Source organism: Pelmatolapia mariae, linkage group LG6, assembly GCF_036321145.2.
Source record: "Pelmatolapia mariae isolate MD_Pm_ZW linkage group LG6, Pm_UMD_F_2, whole genome shotgun sequence".
Lineage (NCBI taxonomy): Eukaryota > Metazoa > Chordata > Actinopteri > Cichliformes > Cichlidae > Pelmatolapia > Pelmatolapia mariae.
This window is the reverse complement of record NC_086232.1, coordinates 27892650-27914791: the sequence shown is the minus strand read 5'-3', so window position 1 is coordinate 27914791 and position 22142 is coordinate 27892650. Positions and strand designations below refer to the sequence as shown.

Here is a 22142-nt window from a genome sequence, read left to right as displayed (position 1 = left end):
TAGGATAAATTATGGTTCAGTTTGAGCCCCTTCAGGGGTGTAGGGAGATGCTACTATAACACAGTACTGGGTCCTGCTTTAAAACATTCTGGGAGATAAAGCCCTCCACCACATTCCTCATGAAGTTATTCCAAATAGTTACACAAAATACGCAAATTTTTCACCAAAGCCAGTCCAAATCAAAAAGCCTGCAGAGATTTTTCATTATTATAATTCTGTTGAATTATAAATGAGTCAGAATGATGAGCACTAATTCTAACTTGTATTTTACTGCACAGAATGAGTTGTTCTCAATTTAGGGAGAGGACCATTTGCTGAAGAGCAAAACTGGATTTAATAAGCCAAGACATTATCTCGATAACCACAACACCATAGTGGGACAATAATGTATAATATAATTTTATTCAGAAGTGTGTAATATTCCTTAGGCTTGGAATTTTGTGTACATATATATATATATATATATAAAAACATGGACAGGCTTGAGTCAGAACCAGACTGTATGGCTCAATCTGGTTTTAGCCACTGATGGAGCAACACTGCCCTCTTGTGTTAAGGTAAACCTTATTTCCAAATTGTTGCATACAGAATATAATCTGGAGAAAGACACAACCAGAAGAGGACAAGAGGAAAGTTAAGAGTGTAGTAAACATCCTGAATATAAAAGCATGAATAAAGAAGTTACTGTTTTTCAATAATTTAATTAGTTGTGTATAAATAACGGAGTCTTCTGGAGATAACAACGTTCAAAAAAAGAAAATCTTTGAACTGAAACACAATAAAATAATTCCAGTACACCACATTGTTCAGATATATTTATTCAATGTAAACTCTTGGAAAGGCAGGGATGAATGAATACAGAAACCAAGCAGTGAAGCAAGTAGCTGCATTTGGTTGAAAATGAGCATCTAGAGAAAATTATTACACCTTTTGTAACCAGGAGAGATCGGTGAGTCCTCGATTTTGGGGACTTTACAAGCAATGAGGAGAAGCTGTGAAGATGTCGGGCTACAGTAATTCTTAAAACACTGAACCTGTCATCAGAAAGTTTGAAGCATGCAAACTTTATGACAAACACTTGCATACATACAGATCAAATGGAAAGTGACCAACATAGGAAGACATGAGAGAGCGCAGCAGACCTTTCGTTTCACACATTCACTTCCACTGATATAATCTTGATCCTCTCAGGTAGCAACAAAAAAATAAAGCAAACATTTAAAAAATAAAATAAAATAAAAAAAATAATGTGCATCCAGGCATTTGGCCATTAAAGGAAATCCTAATTTCTGCCAGGTGATAATGATGAAAGATTGTGCTGTTAATAGCTCTGCAGTCAGTGCTGAAATGTGACTCAAACGTGGCCTTTTGGACACAAACAAATCAAACGTACACACAGTCTACGCTATATACAGTATTTACATCTTCTTCTAAAGAATTACTTGCATATGTTACACATCACAAACCTTATTGTACTGAATGTGACACTAAATTGTTCATCATATCAATCAGCAAGCAACCAAAAAAAATTGCTTTTTACGTAACTCAGTATGACTAACCAGCAGCTTAACCTTGTTTCTTTTCATATAAATATATTATCTTTATTTGCACAGGACAGATTGAGCAAATTAGCATTTTGGTAGAAAATTAAATATTTCTTTGCATCGTCCCCAAAGAGAAACAGAGAAATGAAAATGCAAAAAAAACTAAATGTCTGCTTATTTGCACATATCTCTCTCTTATTTTTAAACGGGGCGTATTAAACAACACAATTATGAGTGATTTTCCATAAAGTTAATTCAGGAAAATCAAAACTTCCAACTGGTCAAATTATCCTTTATGTACCCCGGGTAGTGAGGGCTGGACTGAATGCTGAAGGATCACCGCGTTTTGAGCAGCACTCTGTACATGGCGAATCCCAGCACTGCAAACACCGTGGCTCCAACGCTCGCTCTCAGCCAGAAAGTCGAGCTCTTCAGGTCCGCTTGGCTAACGTGTCTGTTAAATAGAGGGATGCAGAGTGTAGAGACAGATGTAAAGAGTTTAAAAAAAACAAACAAACTGATTTTCTATATCATATATCATATAACCCTGTTTTCACTTGGCTTTAAAATTTATTTTTGTGCGACTGGGTTAAAACAGCTAAGACAGAGTTACATTTGTCTCCATCATTTGTATTGATGGTGTCTGATTTAACTCTTGTGTTCACATTGTCTTACTGACTATATGACCGGTACACCTGTGGTGGATGAGCACGGGAAAAACCACTGAGTTAAACTGATTTAACTACATTACAAAAGACATGCGGCTAAGTTTCTCTCAGACAACCCGGGCAGGTTGTTTGAGTGACTCGTGTGTTGTTGTTGGTTTATTACATCTGGATTTAACGCCGTCAGCTTGTGACTGATCACCCAAGATGATGCATTTTAAAACTAAGTGTGAACAGGATCACAGATAATTCATTACTAGGACAGAAGTGACTCACAGACATCTCATCCTCTTTAACATCGAAACAAAAATTAAACTATTTCTCTTCCCCGATTAGCTCTCAACTTTCCAATAAAAGTGACAAACAGATCAAATAAGCAGTGACATTAGTTGTAAAGAAGGATCACATGGAAATGAACATTAAGAAAATATTGATGAGCGGATGACAGAACAAGCAGAGAGCTGTGACATATTGAGACGCTGAAGCAAAAGCCAGTCAAACAGATGAGGGACTTAGAGGTTTATAGTTACGGATGCATGAGACAGCGAGACCAGAAATGAGTTGTGACAACTCTGTTAGATGAGACGGCTGAGGCACAGTGACATATGCAAAGCTGATACCAACAGAATGACAATGAGATTGAAGTCAAACACTGGGAAAAAAAATGATGATGATGAAGTCTTTATAAAAAAGAAAGCAATATCAAGATTGAGATGAAAAAAAGCATGAGCAAAATGATGACAACTAAAAAGGACTGTAGAGGGAAAGGGAGTAAACTTAATGGCCTCTGAAAAAACAGTTCATTACAGAATAGAAATATAAATGCAGTATAGGAAATAAAGTATGAAAGGCTGGAACTTCAACAAATCCAGATTAGACAGAAGCAAACATCATGTATGCCGCTAGAAACATTTAAACAGATCTACAGCAACACTGAAGGCTTATGTTGCTCCAAAGGAAAGTTACTAATATTGAGCAAATCAAATATTTTCTGTACATTTGTATAGGAATGAGGATATGAGGTTTTTGCATGGATGAGTTAAGGTTCACCATCCTCGAATTTGGCGATTAAGAATTAACGGGAAAGAACTGGTCCCTTTGGTGCAACCAGCCGGGTCTGCTGCTGTGTTACAAATGATGATGCCACAGAAAAAAAAGCAGCTTAAGAATGAAAAAGTGAAAAACATAAAAATGATAAACGCCAACACGTCAACAAAGATAAGAGAGAAGTTTGTAAGAGACCTTCGGAGTACGACAGCGTAGAGTTTGGCCCTGACCGTCTGCAGCAGCTCAGAGTTGAGGAAGTTCTGACACAAGCAGAATGTGCACCGGTTACAAGTGCACATGCAGCGCAGCCGGGCGTGGCTGAGGAGAGACACAGGGTACGTACACGCACACACGCCGACAAACATACAGACAAACACAAGGGAAACAAAAACAAAGTTAAAAGCTGAAAGAGGCCGCCACCATTAAAAGGCTCCAGTGTAGTTCAGATCACAAGAGAAGCAGCTTGATAAAAGGCTAAATGTTTCTCCTTTTGAGAGAAAAAGAAAATGTTACCTAATATCCTGATCTTTTAAATATTATTTCTACAAAAACAAAGAAAAGAAAATTCAAGCAAATGGAAGACTTTTTAAGAAACCTGAGAAAACAGAAACACTGATAAAAGCAAAAAAACAAAAAACCAAATCTCAATCTACCTGAAACCTTCACTAGTAAAGGCCATGGAGGCGCCTCCAGCTTAAACACTTGAATCTCAGACAATAAAGTTGACCTCCTCAAGATTAAAGTCTCTGTGCAATCATATAATAGCAAAACGTGCAGCGAGGTGATTTACGTTGACAGTAAAGTGAAGCCTGACTGATGGCATGAGTGTGATGCTCAGGGAGAGATCACTATTACAGCTCAGCAGGAGGCCCGTGTATCCACAGTGGAAAACACAGTGGCATCAGACTAAAAGCAACATGTCCAGAGGCCAGTGAAGTGCATTAATGCGTGTCGAGTGAGGCGCATGATGACAAATACTGACACTTTCAGACAGCAGGAGCATCCCCAGAGGGGACCCGGGAAAATTACACAGAGTACAGCTCTGTATTTAAACTGTCAACTGTGCTAATGTTAACCATGTGGGGAGGAAAAAGTATTCTATGATTCATCAGATTTACTTCTACAGTTGGGTCTTAAAGGGCAGAAAATCCTCAGGGACTACAGGAAACACAATTAAAACTTTAAAAGTTGCCTCCTTTTACAGCAGCAAACGAGAACTGTGACTCAGCTACTTCATTACCTCAGACCACAACATCCTCTAAAACTTTCGTTTGGAGCCAGAGCGAAGGATTTAGAGGACTATATTGTCGGTCCGCATTTCCAGACCCGAGGGAGATATAAAGAATGCTATAAAATTGTGTTAAAAACCTCATCCAGCACCAACAGCTTTAATGAAAATTACCAAACATAAATAATATAGGATTTATGTAATCATTTGCAGGAAACAAGAAAGCTATGAGATTACAGCTGCAGTTAATAAATGCATAAAAATCTTCCTCTTCTGGGTGATGATTTATGCTCATCATATCCTTATATCATAGTTAAAGGGTTAACAATATATAAATAGAAAAAATAAAAACAGGATATCATGAACAAAAACATATTTTCCACAAATCTTCTCATTCTAATTTGTCGGCTAAGCTCATCTCAGAGCTGCAAAACTAAAGCTGCACTTCAATTAAAACTCAGACAATGCCCTCCAATAACAGACAAGACAGCTAAGTGGGATTAACTTCAGTTAGCACTAATAAATAATTGGATTTCTCTGAATTAAATACAATTCACTATGTTCTTAGTTACCTTTTTACCCTTTCGGGAATCTAATGTGAAAATGTGACTCGTTACAAAGTATTACATTTACAGTCAGGTTGATGTTTCAAATTTCTGCATACTTACGGATACATAGCCATGGTGGTAAGTTTGGTGTAGATGTCTCTGTTGGGTGCTGAGGCTGCGTTACAAGTGAAAGACTGAGGCGGGGGCATCTTGTGCCTCCGACAGAACTCCAGAGGACTGCAGCCATACATCTGCTTGACCTCTGGCAGGTCTGACTTTGCTGCAATCATCATACATGGCGTCTTGCTGTCCATGAAGTATTGCTGAAGGAGAAAGACTCGTTAATGAATGATTATGGTTGTGGTGGTCTTTTGTTTTAAGTGGACAAACATCTGTGTTTTGGTACAGTGTGAACACTAAAAACAGTTTTACCTTGAAAACCTTGGCGCAGTACTCAAAGGAGTAAGGGTTGCTGACGTCATAGACTAGGCAGACGATGTCACAGGCCAGATCAGCGTCAGACAGGTAGTCGAAGTCAGGAAACACTTCGTGAAGCTGGAGAGGTAAGGTGGTTAAAATTAAGTGGTTAAAGTGGAAATACTCTCTTTTCTAAATCTCTTAATTAAAATCCACTAAGCTAGAGGAACACAGCTGAGTTTGAACCTTAGTTCCTTTAATTTGACTTCAAGGTGGCACATCCCTAGTGGTCACAGTTGCTTAAATAGCTTGTAGAATGTGTGTGGACTTCATGTTAGATGCTGAGTTTGTGCTAATTTGACTCAGTTTAATGTGATCTCATTCGGCAGTGCTGCTGGCATTTTTCAATTGCTTCCTAGAATTCCAGTTTTTAAAATTTGTGTGTCTAGGATGTGTGTTGGAGTTCATCTAGTGTTTGGAAACAGCGACTCTTGGAATGAATTTCATTTTAGGGTAAAAGTTGCAGGGACACAAATCTGTAAACAGTGAGAAGTGTACAAGAAAATGTGTTTTCAGTGCATTGGTGAGGGACAAACACAGTGCTGGTTTCCCTTAGACCAGCAACTTTGTGTGTCCCTGTCTTACCCTGCTAGCCAAGTTCATGAGTGCAACCAAGTCTGAGTTAAAAAAACAAAACAAAAAAAACGAATAAAATGAGCATTCATTGTGCTCCAGATCTGATGACCAGATCACCAGAGGGCCCCATAGACCTTTGTTGTTTCTGTTTAACACAGACATTGATGTCTTGTCTCAGTGCAGGTTTGATGTCCATGATGAAACTGCAGACACACAAGTTGAGGAATTTGTACAGGGAGCAATCTAAAAATAGCAGCTGTGCTGTAAGCAGAACCAGTGCAACCCAGAAGTGCACAAGCACATGACATTACAGAGGGAAAAATGGTCAAAGTCAGATAGATAGATACTTACTTTTAGTTAACTACTGTACAGTAAGTATCTAACCAGTTTAAAAACCAACCCACAGTGATGAAAACCAGAGTGATGAGAAGCACACAACCATCCAAGGACAACAGAGTGAATCACACTCATGAATTATTTGTTCTCCAGCTGTCTATAAGTGCCAAGACAAACAGAGTTGTTGTGCTTCACTATGGATGCCAGGACAGAGGGAGTGGAATCCACCCTGGAGGGTGAACCTTTTAAAGGTCCTTTAACCAGTGTCAAAACAAACAGTGCAGTCAATGTGCAAATCAATACCATTTCAACTACTGAGGTTCATCTGCTAAATGTTGCCATCTAAAAGTAGCCAGTATGCTATGGTATTCAATATTTTGCCTACAACTTTACAACAACTGTTCCTCTGTATCCCTACAGCACATGCACTGTGCTTGCACTTTGTCAAAATAGGCACAGCAGTGCTAATGCCTTTGTTAAGCAAGTACAAATGCTGGCTTGACAAAAGCATTAGGCGAGCATGATAAGAAGCTTACATAGAGCGTGCTAAGAACAGCCAACCTCAAGCTGGGCTGGCCTTCATGGATCACAGTTGACAACCTCACGTACAAGACACATTTGTACTGTTACTGAAGGTCAGCACATATATAATGTGTAATAAAAGTATAGGAGCTACATTAAAGTGCCCAATCTGAGAAATAATTAGAGTAACTTTATGTTTAAAAAAAAAAATCTGCCTGGAAGAAAGTGTCCACACTGCAAGGATAGAAGATATATGTGCCGTCATGTGTTTTCATTAATGATTAAAGCAGTGTGTTTGATACTCACAAGAAGGTATTTCTCCTGGCCGTAAACATAGGTTGTATTGATGGCATAGTAGGATCTGTGCTCCTCTTTAATGGTCTTCTGGCGCTGAGAAGACAGAAGAGGATCTGGCGTCAATTAAAACATGATGTGAATGACATTTTCAATACATGCAGCAATGCAAAAAAATATATATTGACATAATCCCAAATGTACAGAGTTAAGGCATTTAAATAAATCTTTTTACTGGAACTTTTTTTTTTTTTTATACTTGCTGTGTCTCAGAGTAAACACGGTTTCAGTCAGGGTAAAGCAAAACATGTTTATGGCAAAGCCTGAAATCCAGTTCAGGCAGCCCAATCTAAGCCTCTCACATAATATACCCCACTTAAACATGCAAAACACCTTTTTGAACACCTCTTCAATATGCGACTGCAAGCCTATGTGCACTGCTCATTCTATAGCTATTGCAATGCTGACAGCATTGCAAAAGTTGCACCCGCACTCTTATATCCAGGTGTAGTGGATGGCTGAGCTGGTGCTTAGTTCTGCTTACCATGAGGTTTCTACCCAGAAAGGCTTGTAGGAAGCCACTCTTGCCACTGCCAATGTCTCCAAAAACATTACAGCGGAAGACGCTGCGCTGGGTCTGCTTCTTCTGCAGGTCAATCTTCTTATCCCTGGTCACTGCAGAAAGGAAACCACATACAAACACAAGTACCAGAGGATCAGTTCAGACAGCTGCTGTGCACAGTCCAACAGAGTCAACTACACCATTTAACTGTTCTTAAAACAAGGATTATTGTGATTAAATGAGGATTACATGGTAGAGTTTACCTGTAATTCCTGCAGCTTGGGACTCCTGCTCAGCAATTATTGAGTAACCAAGATACCCCAAATACTCCAAACATCTTTGGACATCCAGATAAGTTGTTAACCTGAACAAAAGGCAGCTGAAGTTAAGACACATGAACTCATATACAGTAATGTAACTAATATTATTTTATATTTAAACAACGATATTAAATTAGCAGTTTATTATTTTAATAGTTCTTTGTTGTGTCCCTGAATTGTCCTGACCCATCAGGGCAAGGACACAGGACTTTCCTGTATCAGAATTTGGCTGTAGGGTTGCAAGTGCTGTGGGGTGGGACCTCCATTAATTGGGCTTTCCCTGACAGATCCTGCAGATAGCTTACTCAATTTGGATGCCACATGAAAACTTTGGACTCTTTGTTATGCTCTCTCCTGTCAGTGCTTTTTAGAGTGTGGTGAAAAGCACTGGAAGTGGGAGACCACTGCCACCGGGGAGGAACATTACTTTAGGGATATGTTTGGTTTACACTGTGTCCTTGTAAATGCCAGTTTCAAAGGTTTCTGTACAAGTGTCAGTGGCTTTACTGTTGTGGCTGATCAGTCAATCGGAGCATTCAACAAGCAGAAACATATAAACATGGACACCAGTTTAATGCCTACTTACGTCCACTGTGAGAGATACCCCTGGTAGGTGATCCAGCCTTGGTCATTAGTGCAAACTGTGTTATTGACATCTGGCCCCCAGGGCATGTAGGGAAAAACATCAAACAAGTCCCTCAGCTCCTCTGGTGACAAGGCGCAGTCACGGTCCTAACAGACACAAGGATCAGTTACTGTGTACAGCTACACCTAAATAAGGAACAGGGTGCTCGTGGCAGGAATAATTTCCTGTGGGATTTTGTGGGTGAATGTACACTGAACAAACTGCTCTAGTTTGATAGATTTCAGAAAAAGAATTGACTAAGCTGGCTGTCTGTCATTTCTACCTGAGAAAACAAACATGACAGACTGAAGGCACACATTCACAGCGGGACACTAATCACTATGAGAGAAAGCAGATCTTGACACAAGCTGTCACTTTCACTCTTTGACTCTTCTAACCTCATGGCTAATTCTCCCTGCCAATCCCTCCTCAGCTGCAAGGAGTTACATCACACCTCAGCAGGTGGTCACACTTGACTGTGGGAAAGTGCCTTCCTAAATGCTGAATACTCAGCAACTTCTTGTTTGTGTCTCATCAGGGTGAAGGCCAAAGTAAATACAGAACCAGATATACAGGACTGTACCTTATCGTGTTTGTCAAAGACGCTCTGGAGGAAGAGGTAGGCATTATGGTTGAGCTCAGTAGTGCAGTCCGGGGGAATTTTCAACCTAGAGAGGGAGAAATAACAACATTTATTCATATTTAACACATAAAATAAATGCAAGCATATTTAAAAAATGTATCAAACAAGCAAATAAGGAAGGAAATGATTCAACAGAGTGCCACAAACCAACAGCCAAATGGAAATATAATGAGGTGCAAGAGCAGGAGCAGATTTTAGTTGCTTAGATGTCAAAGTAAAACTCACGGAGGGAAGAGATAGTCCTGATTTAACTCCAGGTCATCATCATATCCGAATCGCCTGAGTACTGTCCAGGTTGTTTCATGGCGTCCTCGCTGAATGAACAGCGTGTGGAGAAACAAAAATCCTGGAGAGGAAAAAAAAATAAATAAATTTCAGGAATCCCACTGTGAGACGAGCTTGTATGTACATAAGCATCAGAAATACGTCCCATCACTCCTACCTTTAAGAGTGAGGCCGTTGTCACACACGCCATCAATTAAATTCTTCCTCACCACATTTTTTACATCCTCTAACGCCTGAGGCTCCAAGGGGGTGTTGAAGCACGTCCGCTATGGGCAGACAGGCAAATGTTGTTATTTGAATTAGCTCACTGTCTCCCACCGAAAGGAGAGAACAATAAAGACCGCCTGCAAATTCTATTTTAACCAGTTTACCTGAAAAAAGTTGAGCTCGTTGTCGTTGAGATTACCATCGTTATCTAGGTCTGACACTTTGAAGATTCGAGTGAGAGCTTTTACACAAAGTGGCTTCATCTGAAAAATTATGGACACACATCAAACGTTCTTTAAACAAAATCAGGTTCTGCTAAGAGTTCAAATCCAGCCCTTAATTCAAAACAAACTCAGAACACTAAACAGCTCAAGAGTCATGTAGTGTACATTTATCCTTACATCTTTTTTCTCTGGACAGTAGAGGGGACCTGTGGGGTGGAGAACTGCCTTTTGAGCATAGTAGAAAAGCTCTGAGATGTTCTTCAGGTTCTTTGCTGAACACTATAAACAACAAGGAAGAAGAAAGCGTACACACATGTGCACACACACAGACACTCTGTTCAGTGCTGTAATGCAGTTCTGGTATCGAAGTGGTTCATTTGAAAGCCCCATTAATATGCAGTGTGAGGCTTCTTGATCTCATAAGTATTATATGTGGCACTGTGAGCAAACAGTCCAGTCAGCAAAGGGTCATCCCTGTTTACCTACCTGTGTGTGTGTGTGTGTGTGTGTGTGTGTGTGTGTGTGTGTACGGGTTCGTACTATCCTGGTGGGGACCAAAATCTGACTTTTACTATCCTGGTGGGGACTTTCTGCACCGTGGGGACCAAAATCCAGGTCCCCTTGGGGTTGAAAGCAATTTTCACACTCAAAATGCGGTTTTACTGTCAGGGTTACAATTAGGTTATGGTTAGGTTTAGGGTAAGGGTTAGGGTTAGGCATTCATTTTTAATGGTTAGGGTTAGGGTAAGGGGCTAGGGAAAGCATTATGTCAATGGGATGTCCCCACGAGGATAGCAAACCAGACATGTGTGTGTGTGTGTGTGTGTGTGTGTGTGTGTGTGTGTGTGTGTGTGTGTGTGTGTGTGTGTATTTTGGTGACTAAGTAGTTGCCAGACAGGGTATTAACACACGTGATCTGTCTGAGCGGCGGGCCTGGTCCAATTAACAGTCTGAAAAAAACCACAGGTGTCAGGAGGTAGTGCTGAACTAACTTCAGTGGAAAGCAAACTCTGTAGAAACTGGTGAGGGGTTTTTTTGTTTTGTTTTTTTATATCAAGGAGTTGAATTCGTGCTGAATTCAAAGTTCTAAACAGGTTATGGCTTAAACTTGTGACCTTTTACAGTTGTTTGACTTCCTAGCTTTAAATACTTATGCAGAAATACCACTATTTTCAGGAAGAATTAAAAAAGGGAACCGAAAGGCATCACTCACACAAATGCAACAGGCCAAATTAGGTCAGTGTTTACAAGCAAGACAACAATAGTCAATATACTGTAAGTGGCAAAGATTATCTTTAGGCTGTTAACCTCCCTAGTTTATATTTAAATATCAAGTTAGCCAATCACACTGCAGCAACTCTGTTTCTATATTAACATCCACAAGACTTTAATTGTTTAACTGTTTAAATGACATGTCTGTTAAGATCCCTTAAAAGCAACAATGGCTAAAAAAAGTGTGGATGTCATTATTAAGAGAAAGAAATGCTGTTCTTCTTTGTTCCTGTAAAGATAGAAGTTTCTGCACAAAGGTCATTGGAATTAATTGTTATTAACTCTGTTGTGTTTCTTCCTCTTTAGGTTCAGCACAAAATAGAAGAATGTACTGATGTCCACTGTCTGAGGCAAACTATTTAAATACTTGAATCTAAGCAGATGATTGTTCTTGCAATCTGCCATTCTGTGTGTTATTGTTGAGAAATGGTGGCAGCAATAAGAAGAGTGGTGACTGTCTCACCTCAACGCAAGTCTCTATCTCACTGTACTGGTTCATAATGGGAAGTATGGTCTCCATGCTGCTGTGCTCCACCAAATCAGACTTGTTCCCCACCAGGATCAGAGGAACCCTGAAAATGTAAACACCACAAAGCAAATTGATTAACAGACAATAACTGCTTGATATACACCAACTAGCCACTTTATTAGGTATACCTGTTCAAATTCTTTTTAACACAAATGTCTAATCAGCCAATCACACGGCAGGAACACCATGCATTTAGGCATGCAGACATGTTCATGATAACTTGCTGAACTGAGCACCAGAATGGAGAAGAAACGTGATTTGAGTGACTCTGACAGACGGGCTGGCCTAAGCATTTCGGAAAATGTGAATCTAGTTTGCGGCATTTTCCCCACACAACCATCTTTAGGGTTTACAGAGAAAACAGTGGCAGATCTTTGGATGAAAAGGCCTTGTTGATGCAAGAGGTCAGAGTAGAATTACCAGTGTTTCAAACATCAGCAGAAAGGCAACAATAAGCCAAGCCAGTCAAGCCAACTTTATAAAGCACATAAACAACAGCAAGCGCTGACCAAAGATGCTGGCGGTGATGTAAAGGTGTGAGGGTAATTTTGCTGGCAAACTTTTAGGCCCCAACTGAGCATCGATTAAACACTACAGCCACCTGGGTATTTTTCCATGTCCATCCCTTTATGGCCACATCTTCTGGTGGCTGCTTCTAGTCACAAAGTTCAAATTGTCTCAAACTGATTTCTTGAACACTTGACACGGAGTTCACTGCACTCAAATAAGCTTCACAGTCACTAGATCTCAGTCTAATAGAGCACCCTTGGAATGTGGTGAAAGGGAGGAGTCACATGATGGATTTGCAGCAACTGTGTGACGCCATAATGTCAAGATGCAAATCGCTGAGGAATGTCTACACCAGGGAGAGCTAAGGTAGTTCTGACTGGCTCCAACCCAGTACTAGCAATGTGTACCTAATAAAGTGACCAGTGAGTATACAGATCAGTTCTTTTTTTGGTGAATCTGCTTGTGTGAAATGTGACACTTCTACTGCTGCTTTTTGCTTAGAGTGAAGACACTGTAAGGGGAAAAAAAAAACATTAATCATCCCGGGAGTGTAGGTCATTACATTAACCACTACTTGAAAATTACCAGGTCTGGCTTCCTGCTACAGGACCTAATATTTTGCAGCTGCCTGTCCTGTCACACATAACTGCACAAACCGAGAATCAGATCCCACTCTCTTCTTATATTTGGTGGAAAACAAAAGCCCAGAATATTTCTGTACGTACCTGCTGTCCTTGTCTGTGTTCTCTGTAATGAGGGGGATCCAGTGGCTCGTCACCTATGAAAACACAAGTAGATACGATAAAAGATTTTCTCAGTTCAGAGAGACATGACACCCAATTCTTTAGTATCATGCTGTCACACCAGAGTCTTACATATTATATAGTTCAGCTGATATACAAACTAAATATGGAAATTCTGGCAGCAGAGGAGCTCACCTTCTCTATAGACTTCTTGTTGTTGACAGCGTAGACAATGCAAATCACATTTGCCTACAGGACAGATCAACACATAAGCATTAAGCTTTTACATGAACCCGAAAACTTTTCACTGAGCAAAGCAAAATCCACAGACTCACCTTGGAAATCTCCTGAAATAACTGCTCATCCGTCTGCTCTGCCTCTGTGGAGGGAAGATGAGCTTGCTTAAGTAAAACAAGGATGCTCCAATTCTTTATTTATAAAACACACACGCACACACACAAAGTAATGTTCCTTCAAATACCAGAGTAATCCACAATGTGTGTGGGAACTCTCTCCGGTGTAACATCAGCCGGTATGGTAATTTCTTCAGCTCGATAGGGAACCTGGGACACAGAGATGTTTAGAGCTGGCTACAGAGTGTAAATAGCACAGTCAAATCAATGCAAAATAAGGTGAATAGTGGGCATATTTAATTCCAGATGGGTACAGTAACATTAAGTTATTAAGTGATTACGTTTCTGGCAAAACAGGAATGCATTCATACCACATCTGGGAACTCCTCGCTGACCAGTGACATGATGAGAGAGGTCTTCCCCACCTTGGCTGCAGATGGAGAGAGGGAGATAGTTAAGTGACATATTTAGTGTGTTTAGCAAACCCTAATTACTCATAAGCATAATCTATTATTATTACTGAGACACGTTTCTGTAGACGTTTAAGAAAATACAGGTTAGATGTGTGACCCATCAATTTTAGCCTTCATTTCTGAGGACACCAGATGTCCCACTTTATGGGAGCAACTTTGGAAGTCTCTCATTTCTTGTGCAAAGAGAAATTTGCCAATCACTGGATGCACCTCTTGTGAAACTCAAAGATGACCACCAGTCAGATATCAGATAAAATAACAATAAACAGTTCTTGCAATAAAAAATGGAATACACAGGAGTACAAAGAGCATATACCAAACTGTTAAGTACTGTATTTAGCCTGAAACTGAGAAAATGTGTGGAGACAAAGTACTTCTTCCTGCACAGACATAACCCCAACGTGTAAAAAAAGCCCATCACATTCCAATAATTCAGATGTTTGAAAGGCTGTGATGTTACCTGACAGACTTTCAAGGAGGGTTTAACACAGAAGAGATAGATAGATAGATAGATAGATAGATAGATAGATAGATAGATAGATAGAGAGATAGATAGAGAGATAGATAGAGAGATAGATAGAGAGATAGATAGAGAGATAGATAGATGCAAAGTGCAGTGAATTCACTGTAGTGTACATGTGAAATTAGGGCAATCAGATTGCAATACCATCAAGAGTGTGCACCATCAAAGTGGTAAACTGAGGTTAGGTGAATAATAGAAAGGAAATTATCTGCCTAACTGCTCTAAAAAGCTACAGTGGGGGATAGCATGGCCAAGATAAGCTCCAATAACACATATAGACCTCTAAAGCACAAAGCAGTTGCAGAACGAGTGGCCTGAAACAAATACAGAGCTCATCGCGATGAAGACACTGCTCAGCATCACATGTCCAGCTGTCTGGCAGCAGCAGTGCAATTCAAAGTGTGCACTAAAAGGCTGACTCTGCAGTCAACAAACACACTGCAAACACAGCTTTATCTAAAGCCTTACTTACGCTCTCCCACTAATAATATCCTCACGTCTTTGCGCATCTTCCCCGGCGTCGTCAACCACGTCGGCAGACCGGTCTGTGTGCGACATTTATGCTCCTGCCTGTCTGGATGAAGGATACAGCCAGCCACTTCTCCGCGGCCTGGCTCGCTTGCTAACAGCTACGTTCGCATTTCAGCCCCCGTCTGCTCAGCTTCAACGCAAACTCCACACGGTTAGAGAGAGCCCTACAAACCGTCAGATGCCCAGGGTGCCGAAAACGCTGTTCTTCTTTCTTACTGTACTCTACCGTGCATACTGTCACACAGCCAGCAGAGAGCTCACACGAACAGCCAGATAACCACACAAACTTGACTGTTACAACATCATCGGCTGCTAGCTGTCGGCCACGCCCCTCCTCGGGTCAGCTGAGTGCGTAAAGCCGAGATGAGCTCGCGCAACACTTAAAAAAAAAGTCATGTAAAAAAAATAAAAATAAAACTACCCCCATGTACTTGACCAAGAAGTGCGGCATTAATCTGCGGGTTTGAATTAAGACAGGTGTGAGCTCTGCGATATTTTTTTACTGGAGTGGAGTGAGAGAGCTTACTTTTTCCTCTAGCTTTGAATTTGGTCAAAAGGCGCTATCTGGAGGAAAGGAAAAAGCAGCACGAGCAAGTCTGAGATATTAAAAGTGGCGGTTATGGTTTGTTTTTCTTTTTTAAGTCAAGCGGCCATACCTACGTAATACATAGACAGAATAAGATTTATGGTAAGAAGATTGAGTTATTTCTTTTCTTACACACACACACACACACAGACTATGAAATAGACTTCTACCTTATACTGCAGGGGGTGATTTAGTTTTCCTTTTGGACATCGGGGGTTTATTGAGATGCTTTGGGCTATTTTGCCCTTGTGTGCATTGAGGTGGATTCCACACTCCATAAGACATTTCGCTACTGATTTCCAGTCCAGCCTGCATAATTTGGCAAACCTCGGCCTTTTCTCCCTGTTTCTCTTCCTTAAGAATGGCTTCTTTACAGCCACCCTTCCACTGAAACCATTTCTGATGAAGCTTCAATAAAAGGTAGATTGATCAACTGAAGGCCAGGTGTATCTCTCACATCCTGTGTCAGTTCATTGCTGGATATTTCTCCTATTTCTTAAGAACATGACTTTCAGATACGGTTCATCTGCTATAGATAGCTTTTTTTTTTTTTTTAGATCTGGCACTTCTTCTTTTGTTCTCCACATGTCCAGTTTTCTAAGAACACACTGAACACTATTCTGAAATATGTCATGCTTCTGCCCACTAGCTCTTTGGTAATCACCTTGTTGGTGCAAAAATACTATTTTATGTCGTCTTGATGCATTCTCAATCATCCAGGTAAGTAAATCTCCAAAAGTTGATTCTGTTCATCTGGACGTAGCATTTTCAGTGGGAGAAACGTTTTGTCACTCATCCAAGTGACTTCTTCAGTCTCAGCTGACTGCAGGTTCCCCCAATTTTACGTGAAGAGGGAAAGACCATCTCTGAATCGAGGAGGGGGTCTAAGGGTACATCTTTCGCCATCTTACAATGCTGTGATTGCAGCCATTCCCCAACTCTCTGTGAATGGTACTCATGATCAGTGTTCTTTGATCAGTGGTTGTTGATCAATGGTCATGAGAATTTGCATAATCATGATGAAGAAACTGACCTCGCAGCCCATTGTTCCTTCAGTGGGCTGGTTTCAGTCATTATGCAAATGTACTGTTTATAAGATTGGTGAAAACTGCAGTCAGCTGAGACTGAAGAAGTCACTTGGATGGGTGACGAAAAGTTTCTCCCACTGAAAACGCTACATCCAGATGAACAGAATCAACTTTTGGAGACTATTTTATGTCTTCTGTAACTTTGGCATTTTTCCACAAACCCAACTAGAGAAATGGGAACAAATGGTGTGTTTTTCTTAAATGCTGCTAGTAATGAAGTGCCTAAAGATACAATTTAAAATGGTTTCTTTGCTAATTTGTCAGGTACAAGCAGCTGACTGAACATGAGTGAAAAAGCAGCCAATGTCCAAAGAAAAACTTCAAAAAGTCTGGAGAACAATATTGCTCAAAACCACAAAAAAGCAAGTCTGGCTCCTTGGGGTGGGAGAGGACTTTCACACCGCACTATACATCTACTTTTGGTAGCCTATTAAAGTTTCTCTGTACTGCAGAACTGTCAAAACAGAAGATTTTCTGGTACACTTTCATTAAGCCTTTAGCATATCCTTGTGTATTGTGTATGGAAGAATCAAACTTTTAGATTGAAATGTTCACACAAAGTAATAATACTATTAAAACAGCTTTTAACAAGAGATGGAGCATAAAGTAAGTGTTTCTTTAAGGGTAGCAGCTAAATTACTGTAAACTAATTGATAAATAGTGATATGTGGTCCTGGTGGTTGTTGTGGTATTTCCATTTGATCTTGGCGAGCCCTGATGGAACCCTCTACTTATAATCAAAACATCTCAACAGAGGCACATATGCCTCATAAAATGCCCAGCTGCACATATGTTACTGATGAGGAAGAAAGCCAGCATGTTCCCCAACAACTGGTTAACAAAAAAAAAGAAAGCAGTTATTTATCAAGTTTATTTAAATTATGAGTTTGAGAAATTCACAGACAGCTACAAAAACAAAAAAGTATCTAAGTACATCAAAGTTAACAAAATATTTACAAAATAGCCATTTCAGTCTTTATTTTAATAAATACAATGTCTGTTTTCAGTGACTTTATAATGTATTGCAAAAGAACACTGACATTAATTTCAACAAAAGTGCATTAAAATCAGGAGACATTGCTTTTAATGTGCGCGGATCTTACAGAGAAACAAAGTCTCTATGGTGACAGTAGCTGCTCCACATTGTAGACAGTAAGCGCCTTAGTCGGTCTGTGGTCCTGTCAGTAATTATGTTTCTAGCCACACTGACAGGTTTGGGCGCATCTTTGTGAGAAAAGCTTCAGGTCTGTTCTGTCCCCAAACGGTATTTTAATTTCCTTGCAAAAAAGGAAACGACTCATTTTCCTCTCCTCAGGTTGGCCTCATCTGAATATCGAAGAGAGAAAGAATTAGGAATGCTTGACAACCAAAGGAGCAAAGTTGATGCATTTTAACAACACATGGGACAACAAATTCCTACTAGCGTAGTCTTCTGGTGTCATGGGTTGAGAGATGACCTTTCTGAAAGCCATTATCCACTCGCTCTGTTCCTCGTCCTGCTCACACATAAAAACAAACTGCCTCTCCGGAGTCTCCAGTGAGATCCCGCAGCGCCACCGGCTTCCCCTCGCGTTGCGGCTGCTGGTTTCTGAAACAGAGTAGCCGTGGCTCTCTGTGCCGATGAAGACAGCACCCAGCTCTGTAGCATCCTAACAGTATAAATAAACAAGGTACAACTAAATAGGATCATTATGATTATTCATTGTATTTTAGGAGCATTAGAACAACTTCTTAATATCTCCAATTAAAAGAAAAAAATGACAAATTTTTATGTTTTTATTTTCTGGAGTCATTTATTCATTTAGGTGTTTCATTTTCACAAAGATATGAGCAACACAAAGATCTCTGTTCTTCATCTCTGTTCATTACCAGTGGAGATTTAAAGTATAGAAGCTTTCTGTTCATTGAGCACAGCGTGAACCAGCGCTTCTTGAATGGCTCCCGTTGCTGAAAACACATATAAACACACCAATCCAATTAGCCAGCCAGTTAAACTAAAAATAAGTAGACCCAGTAAATCCAGTTAAAAATTTTGGATAGTTCACAGACCGTCGGACCAGTTTTCTCCATGTATCCCTCCTTCAGGCAATGTGCTGTTAGCTGATGTTTTAACTGTGCAAAGAAACACAAACAAATACTGTGAGCTGATCAACAGCAGCAGCTCGCAACCAAAATGATTCAACCGTGCTGACGTTGTGTGGGTTTGCACATTAAATGTAATGTGTTTATATGGAGAGAGAACAAACCGAAATTAATATTGAATTTAACTGTTGCGAGTAGCATCATGTTTCATCTGATATATTTTTTCATGGAATAACAAGGCCTCGCCTAGCCATGTAACTGCTCTTCAGTCAATTGCCCAATTACTTTTGAGCATTTGAAAAGACTATGTATAAAAATGGCTGTGATTCCTAAACAGTTCATACTAATTTTTTTGTTACACCAATTAAAATAAAGCTAGGGGTCTGCACTTCTATCATATCCTGACTGTTTGGTTGAAAATCCATGGTTGTGGTGTACAGAGGCAAAAACAAATTCATTGTCCAAATATTTATGGACCTAAGTGTATAAATCCTGCCTGTGCTAGTTTTAAAGTGGATATTAAGTACAATAAAGACAAAGCAGCTTTCTCAATTGCCAAGAGAAAAAAAATTATAAAAACACGTGGTACTAAAAACAGAAGACTTGTGGTTCAGCAGCAACTTTCTTGAGTGTGAAAGGTCATTTTAAAACAATCACTGAGCAAAAGCTGCGGCATTAGTAACAAAGACTTGCAGATATGAGTGGAAACTTTAAAAAGAACATTAAACAAGGCTTTGGTCGAGGCCTTGAAACCTCTGCACACTTTCTTGAACAGAAAGCCATTAAATTGGAAAGTTCTATGTAGTTATTTACAGAAAACGTTTGATGTATGAGGTATGACTTTGAGGTTGTATAATTTTACTTAGCAGCTTTTTGAGGATAGACATCACTAGCCTGAAGTAAGAGGTGTTTACATAGCTGATGACCTAATGAAAGTTTGTCTCACATCTTTTTCTTGAAGAGTGGGGTTTTTCTTCAGGAGGTATGCCAGACGTGTTGCCCGAATAGCATTGAAAAAAGATACAATCACCTATAAGAGATCATAGACATAGGTTTTGCCAGGAAGAGTAATTGTCTCAAATAAGTTATAACTCTATGAACGTGGGATGGAAAAGAGCATGCAGCGTACATCTGGGAAGATGCCCTCACCTGCCCATCCTCGTGGTACACAAAAAGGTTCTTTGAGCGTTCATCATCCACATAGGAGATCTGCAAACCGTTAGCATGACCAATCTTCTCTGGTTGGAAGACTGCATTCAGATCCTTCATGTTGATGACAGCTTTGGGAACCTTGGACTTGGTTTTAATGAGATAATTGAGGAAGATTAGAAAAAGAAGTATTTGGCCAGAGTCAACTGAAGAATGCTTATACAGCTGTAAACTAAATGGTCTTATGACTGAAGAACTGCTCACATCCTCTTTGATGAAGTATCTGAGGGTGAAGTCTTTCTGTGAGAGCAGGAAGGTGCTTTTAAGGAACTGCTTACTGTCTTTGCCTTTCTTCCATAGTGTTGCCTCAAACAGTTCTGGAGTATCAAACAGTTCAAAGAGGTGAAGCAAATAAACTGCAGGTTAGACTTTGATGGGAAAACAAATGCCGGGTTGTCAATGTTTTGTTGACGGGGGAAGGTTTCTTTTTTTTAATTAAAAATATTGCTAGGATAATTACCTGCACTGTACACTTTTTGAAAGTAGATGTTTTCTCCTGTGAATTCCCGTCTTTCGTACTTGGCACGGATCCACTGATCCTTAAGAACGCTGAAAACAAACAAGTCCGTGAAAATGTGTAGACCTGTGACTGATCCACCGAGCCTTTACACTTCTCTACTGTTCCTCTTTCTACCTGAGAAACGTGACTACTCCACTCCCATTCACTAAACAGACCGTTTGTTGTCTTTGCTTCCCACTTCCGTTGAGTTAATGAAATGAATGGGTGCCAAATGCAGTGAAAGTCACTTACACGCAATCTTTCTGCTGTGGTTGGTAGAAAAAGACCGGGACACACTTCTCAAAAATAGCTTTGGCAGCAGAATTTCCCTTCTCTTGCATGAACTGAAACCGCATAATGTGAGAGTTAAAAATAAAGGTTAGAGCAAGATAATATTGTTTACATGATGAACAGACTCAAATTAGAAGGATTTATTTTAAAATGAAGAATGAAATGAAAATCTGAAGGTAACGGTGTAATAACAGAGGGAACTGGGGGGAGTGAAAAATCAAAGAAATCTAAAGGTATCCAACACCCTTTATATAATAAAAGGAAAATGTCTAAATTTAACAGAACATGAATAAATAATTAATCATACGAATTCATGCTAATAATCAATACCTCTACAAGTGAATCTTCCCAATGATCCAGCCGTATGGATTTCACTTTGCTGACTGCAGGTAGATTACGATGCATCCCCGAGCAGTTCAGGCACACAAAGACACCGAGAGTGTAAGAAGCCCAGTCAGGGTCTATGAGCAAAAAGTGATCACAGTGTTTATTTTATAAGAAGGAACTAAGTACAGTGCAAAACAAAACTAGTTATATGAACTGCCTAATGACCATAATAAAAAGATTCTAAAGCGAAAATCAGTGTTTCTTTTCTGCACAATTATAAAGTCGATAAACAGGCAAAAGAATAAGCGTATAAAGCATTGTTTGCACTACCTCTGTCTTCATTTCACATAGGTACACACTGTATTAACTGTTCTCATACAATGAAGGTGAAAAGTGGTGGAAAAAAGGAGGAACAATAAGGTCATACCACCCTACACAGCAGTTTTCTCTTCCCCTTCTGAGAGCTTATTACAGTTTTACTTGGTTATAAAATAATATTTTGGACACAATATTGTTAACTAAATAAAGCACATGACTCAGTCAGATGGGCTGTCTATTACCACTTGTTACATAGTGAAATAAGGTAAATAAAATGTTCTCTGGAGAGAAAGTTAAAAAAGTATAAATAAATAAAAATCTATCAGTGCTAATCTATAAATTAAACCTGAGTCTGTTGAGGTGTACTCACCAGGAGCTCCACAGTCAGCACACAAGTTGTTACCCGGCTGTTGCACCAAATCAAGGAGAATTTTGTTATTTCTTTCAAAAGTGGCCATCGATGAAGGACGTCTGCTTCTCTTGGGCTGACAGTCAAATCCCAACAAAACATCTACTAGGTAGTAACTCCATATTGACTCTACGCACTTCACAGTACAGAGCTATTCTGCCCTGTAGCAGGTACAAACATCTCAGTGGCCAGTGGGCCAGTATTTCCTCTTAGCAATGCAGCATCATGAAGTTTATTGTTCTGCACACAAACACATATATCCAGAAATAACAGAGAAAGGAAGTGAAACATACGTC

At 39.8% G+C, this 22142-nt stretch overlaps 2 protein-coding genes across 3 annotated transcripts; both read right to left on the bottom strand.

Annotated features, from left to right (window-relative positions):
* Positions 1-802: 802 nt before the first annotated feature.
* Positions 803-15368, bottom strand: rhot1b (ras homolog family member T1). Of its 2 annotated transcripts, XM_063476491.1 has the most exons (20): positions 14979-15368; positions 13882-13940; positions 13639-13720; positions 13493-13536; positions 13353-13406; positions 13140-13192; positions 11839-11947; positions 10281-10382; positions 10044-10142; positions 9830-9938; positions 9613-9733; positions 9328-9412; positions 8706-8851; positions 8063-8163; positions 7782-7912; positions 7250-7333; positions 5465-5587; positions 5153-5355; positions 3452-3574; positions 803-1998 (listed from the first exon to the last, which is right to left on the bottom strand). In XM_063476491.1, the coding sequence occupies exons 1-20, from the start codon at positions 15013-15015 to the stop codon at positions 1881-1883; spliced, it is 1983 nt and encodes a 660-aa protein (XP_063332561.1). In that variant the 5' UTR covers positions 15016-15368; the 3' UTR covers positions 803-1880. The 2 variants fall into 2 exon arrangements, with proteins under 2 accessions (XP_063332561.1, XP_063332562.1); XM_063476492.1 differs by lacking the exon at positions 3452-3574.
* Positions 15369-17616: 2248 nt separating this feature from the next.
* Positions 17617-22050, bottom strand: LOC134628624 (arf-GAP with dual PH domain-containing protein 2-like). The gene is made up of 11 exons (XM_063475349.1): positions 21808-22050; positions 21123-21253; positions 20754-20845; positions 20463-20551; positions 20207-20319; positions 19943-20089; positions 19740-19823; positions 18761-18823; positions 18581-18658; positions 18132-18360; positions 17617-18037 (listed from the first exon to the last, which is right to left on the bottom strand). The coding sequence occupies exons 1-11, from the start codon at positions 21893-21895 to the stop codon at positions 18009-18011; spliced, it is 1143 nt and encodes a 380-aa protein (XP_063331419.1). The 5' UTR covers positions 21896-22050; the 3' UTR covers positions 17617-18008.
* Positions 22051-22142: the final 92 nt, after the last annotated feature.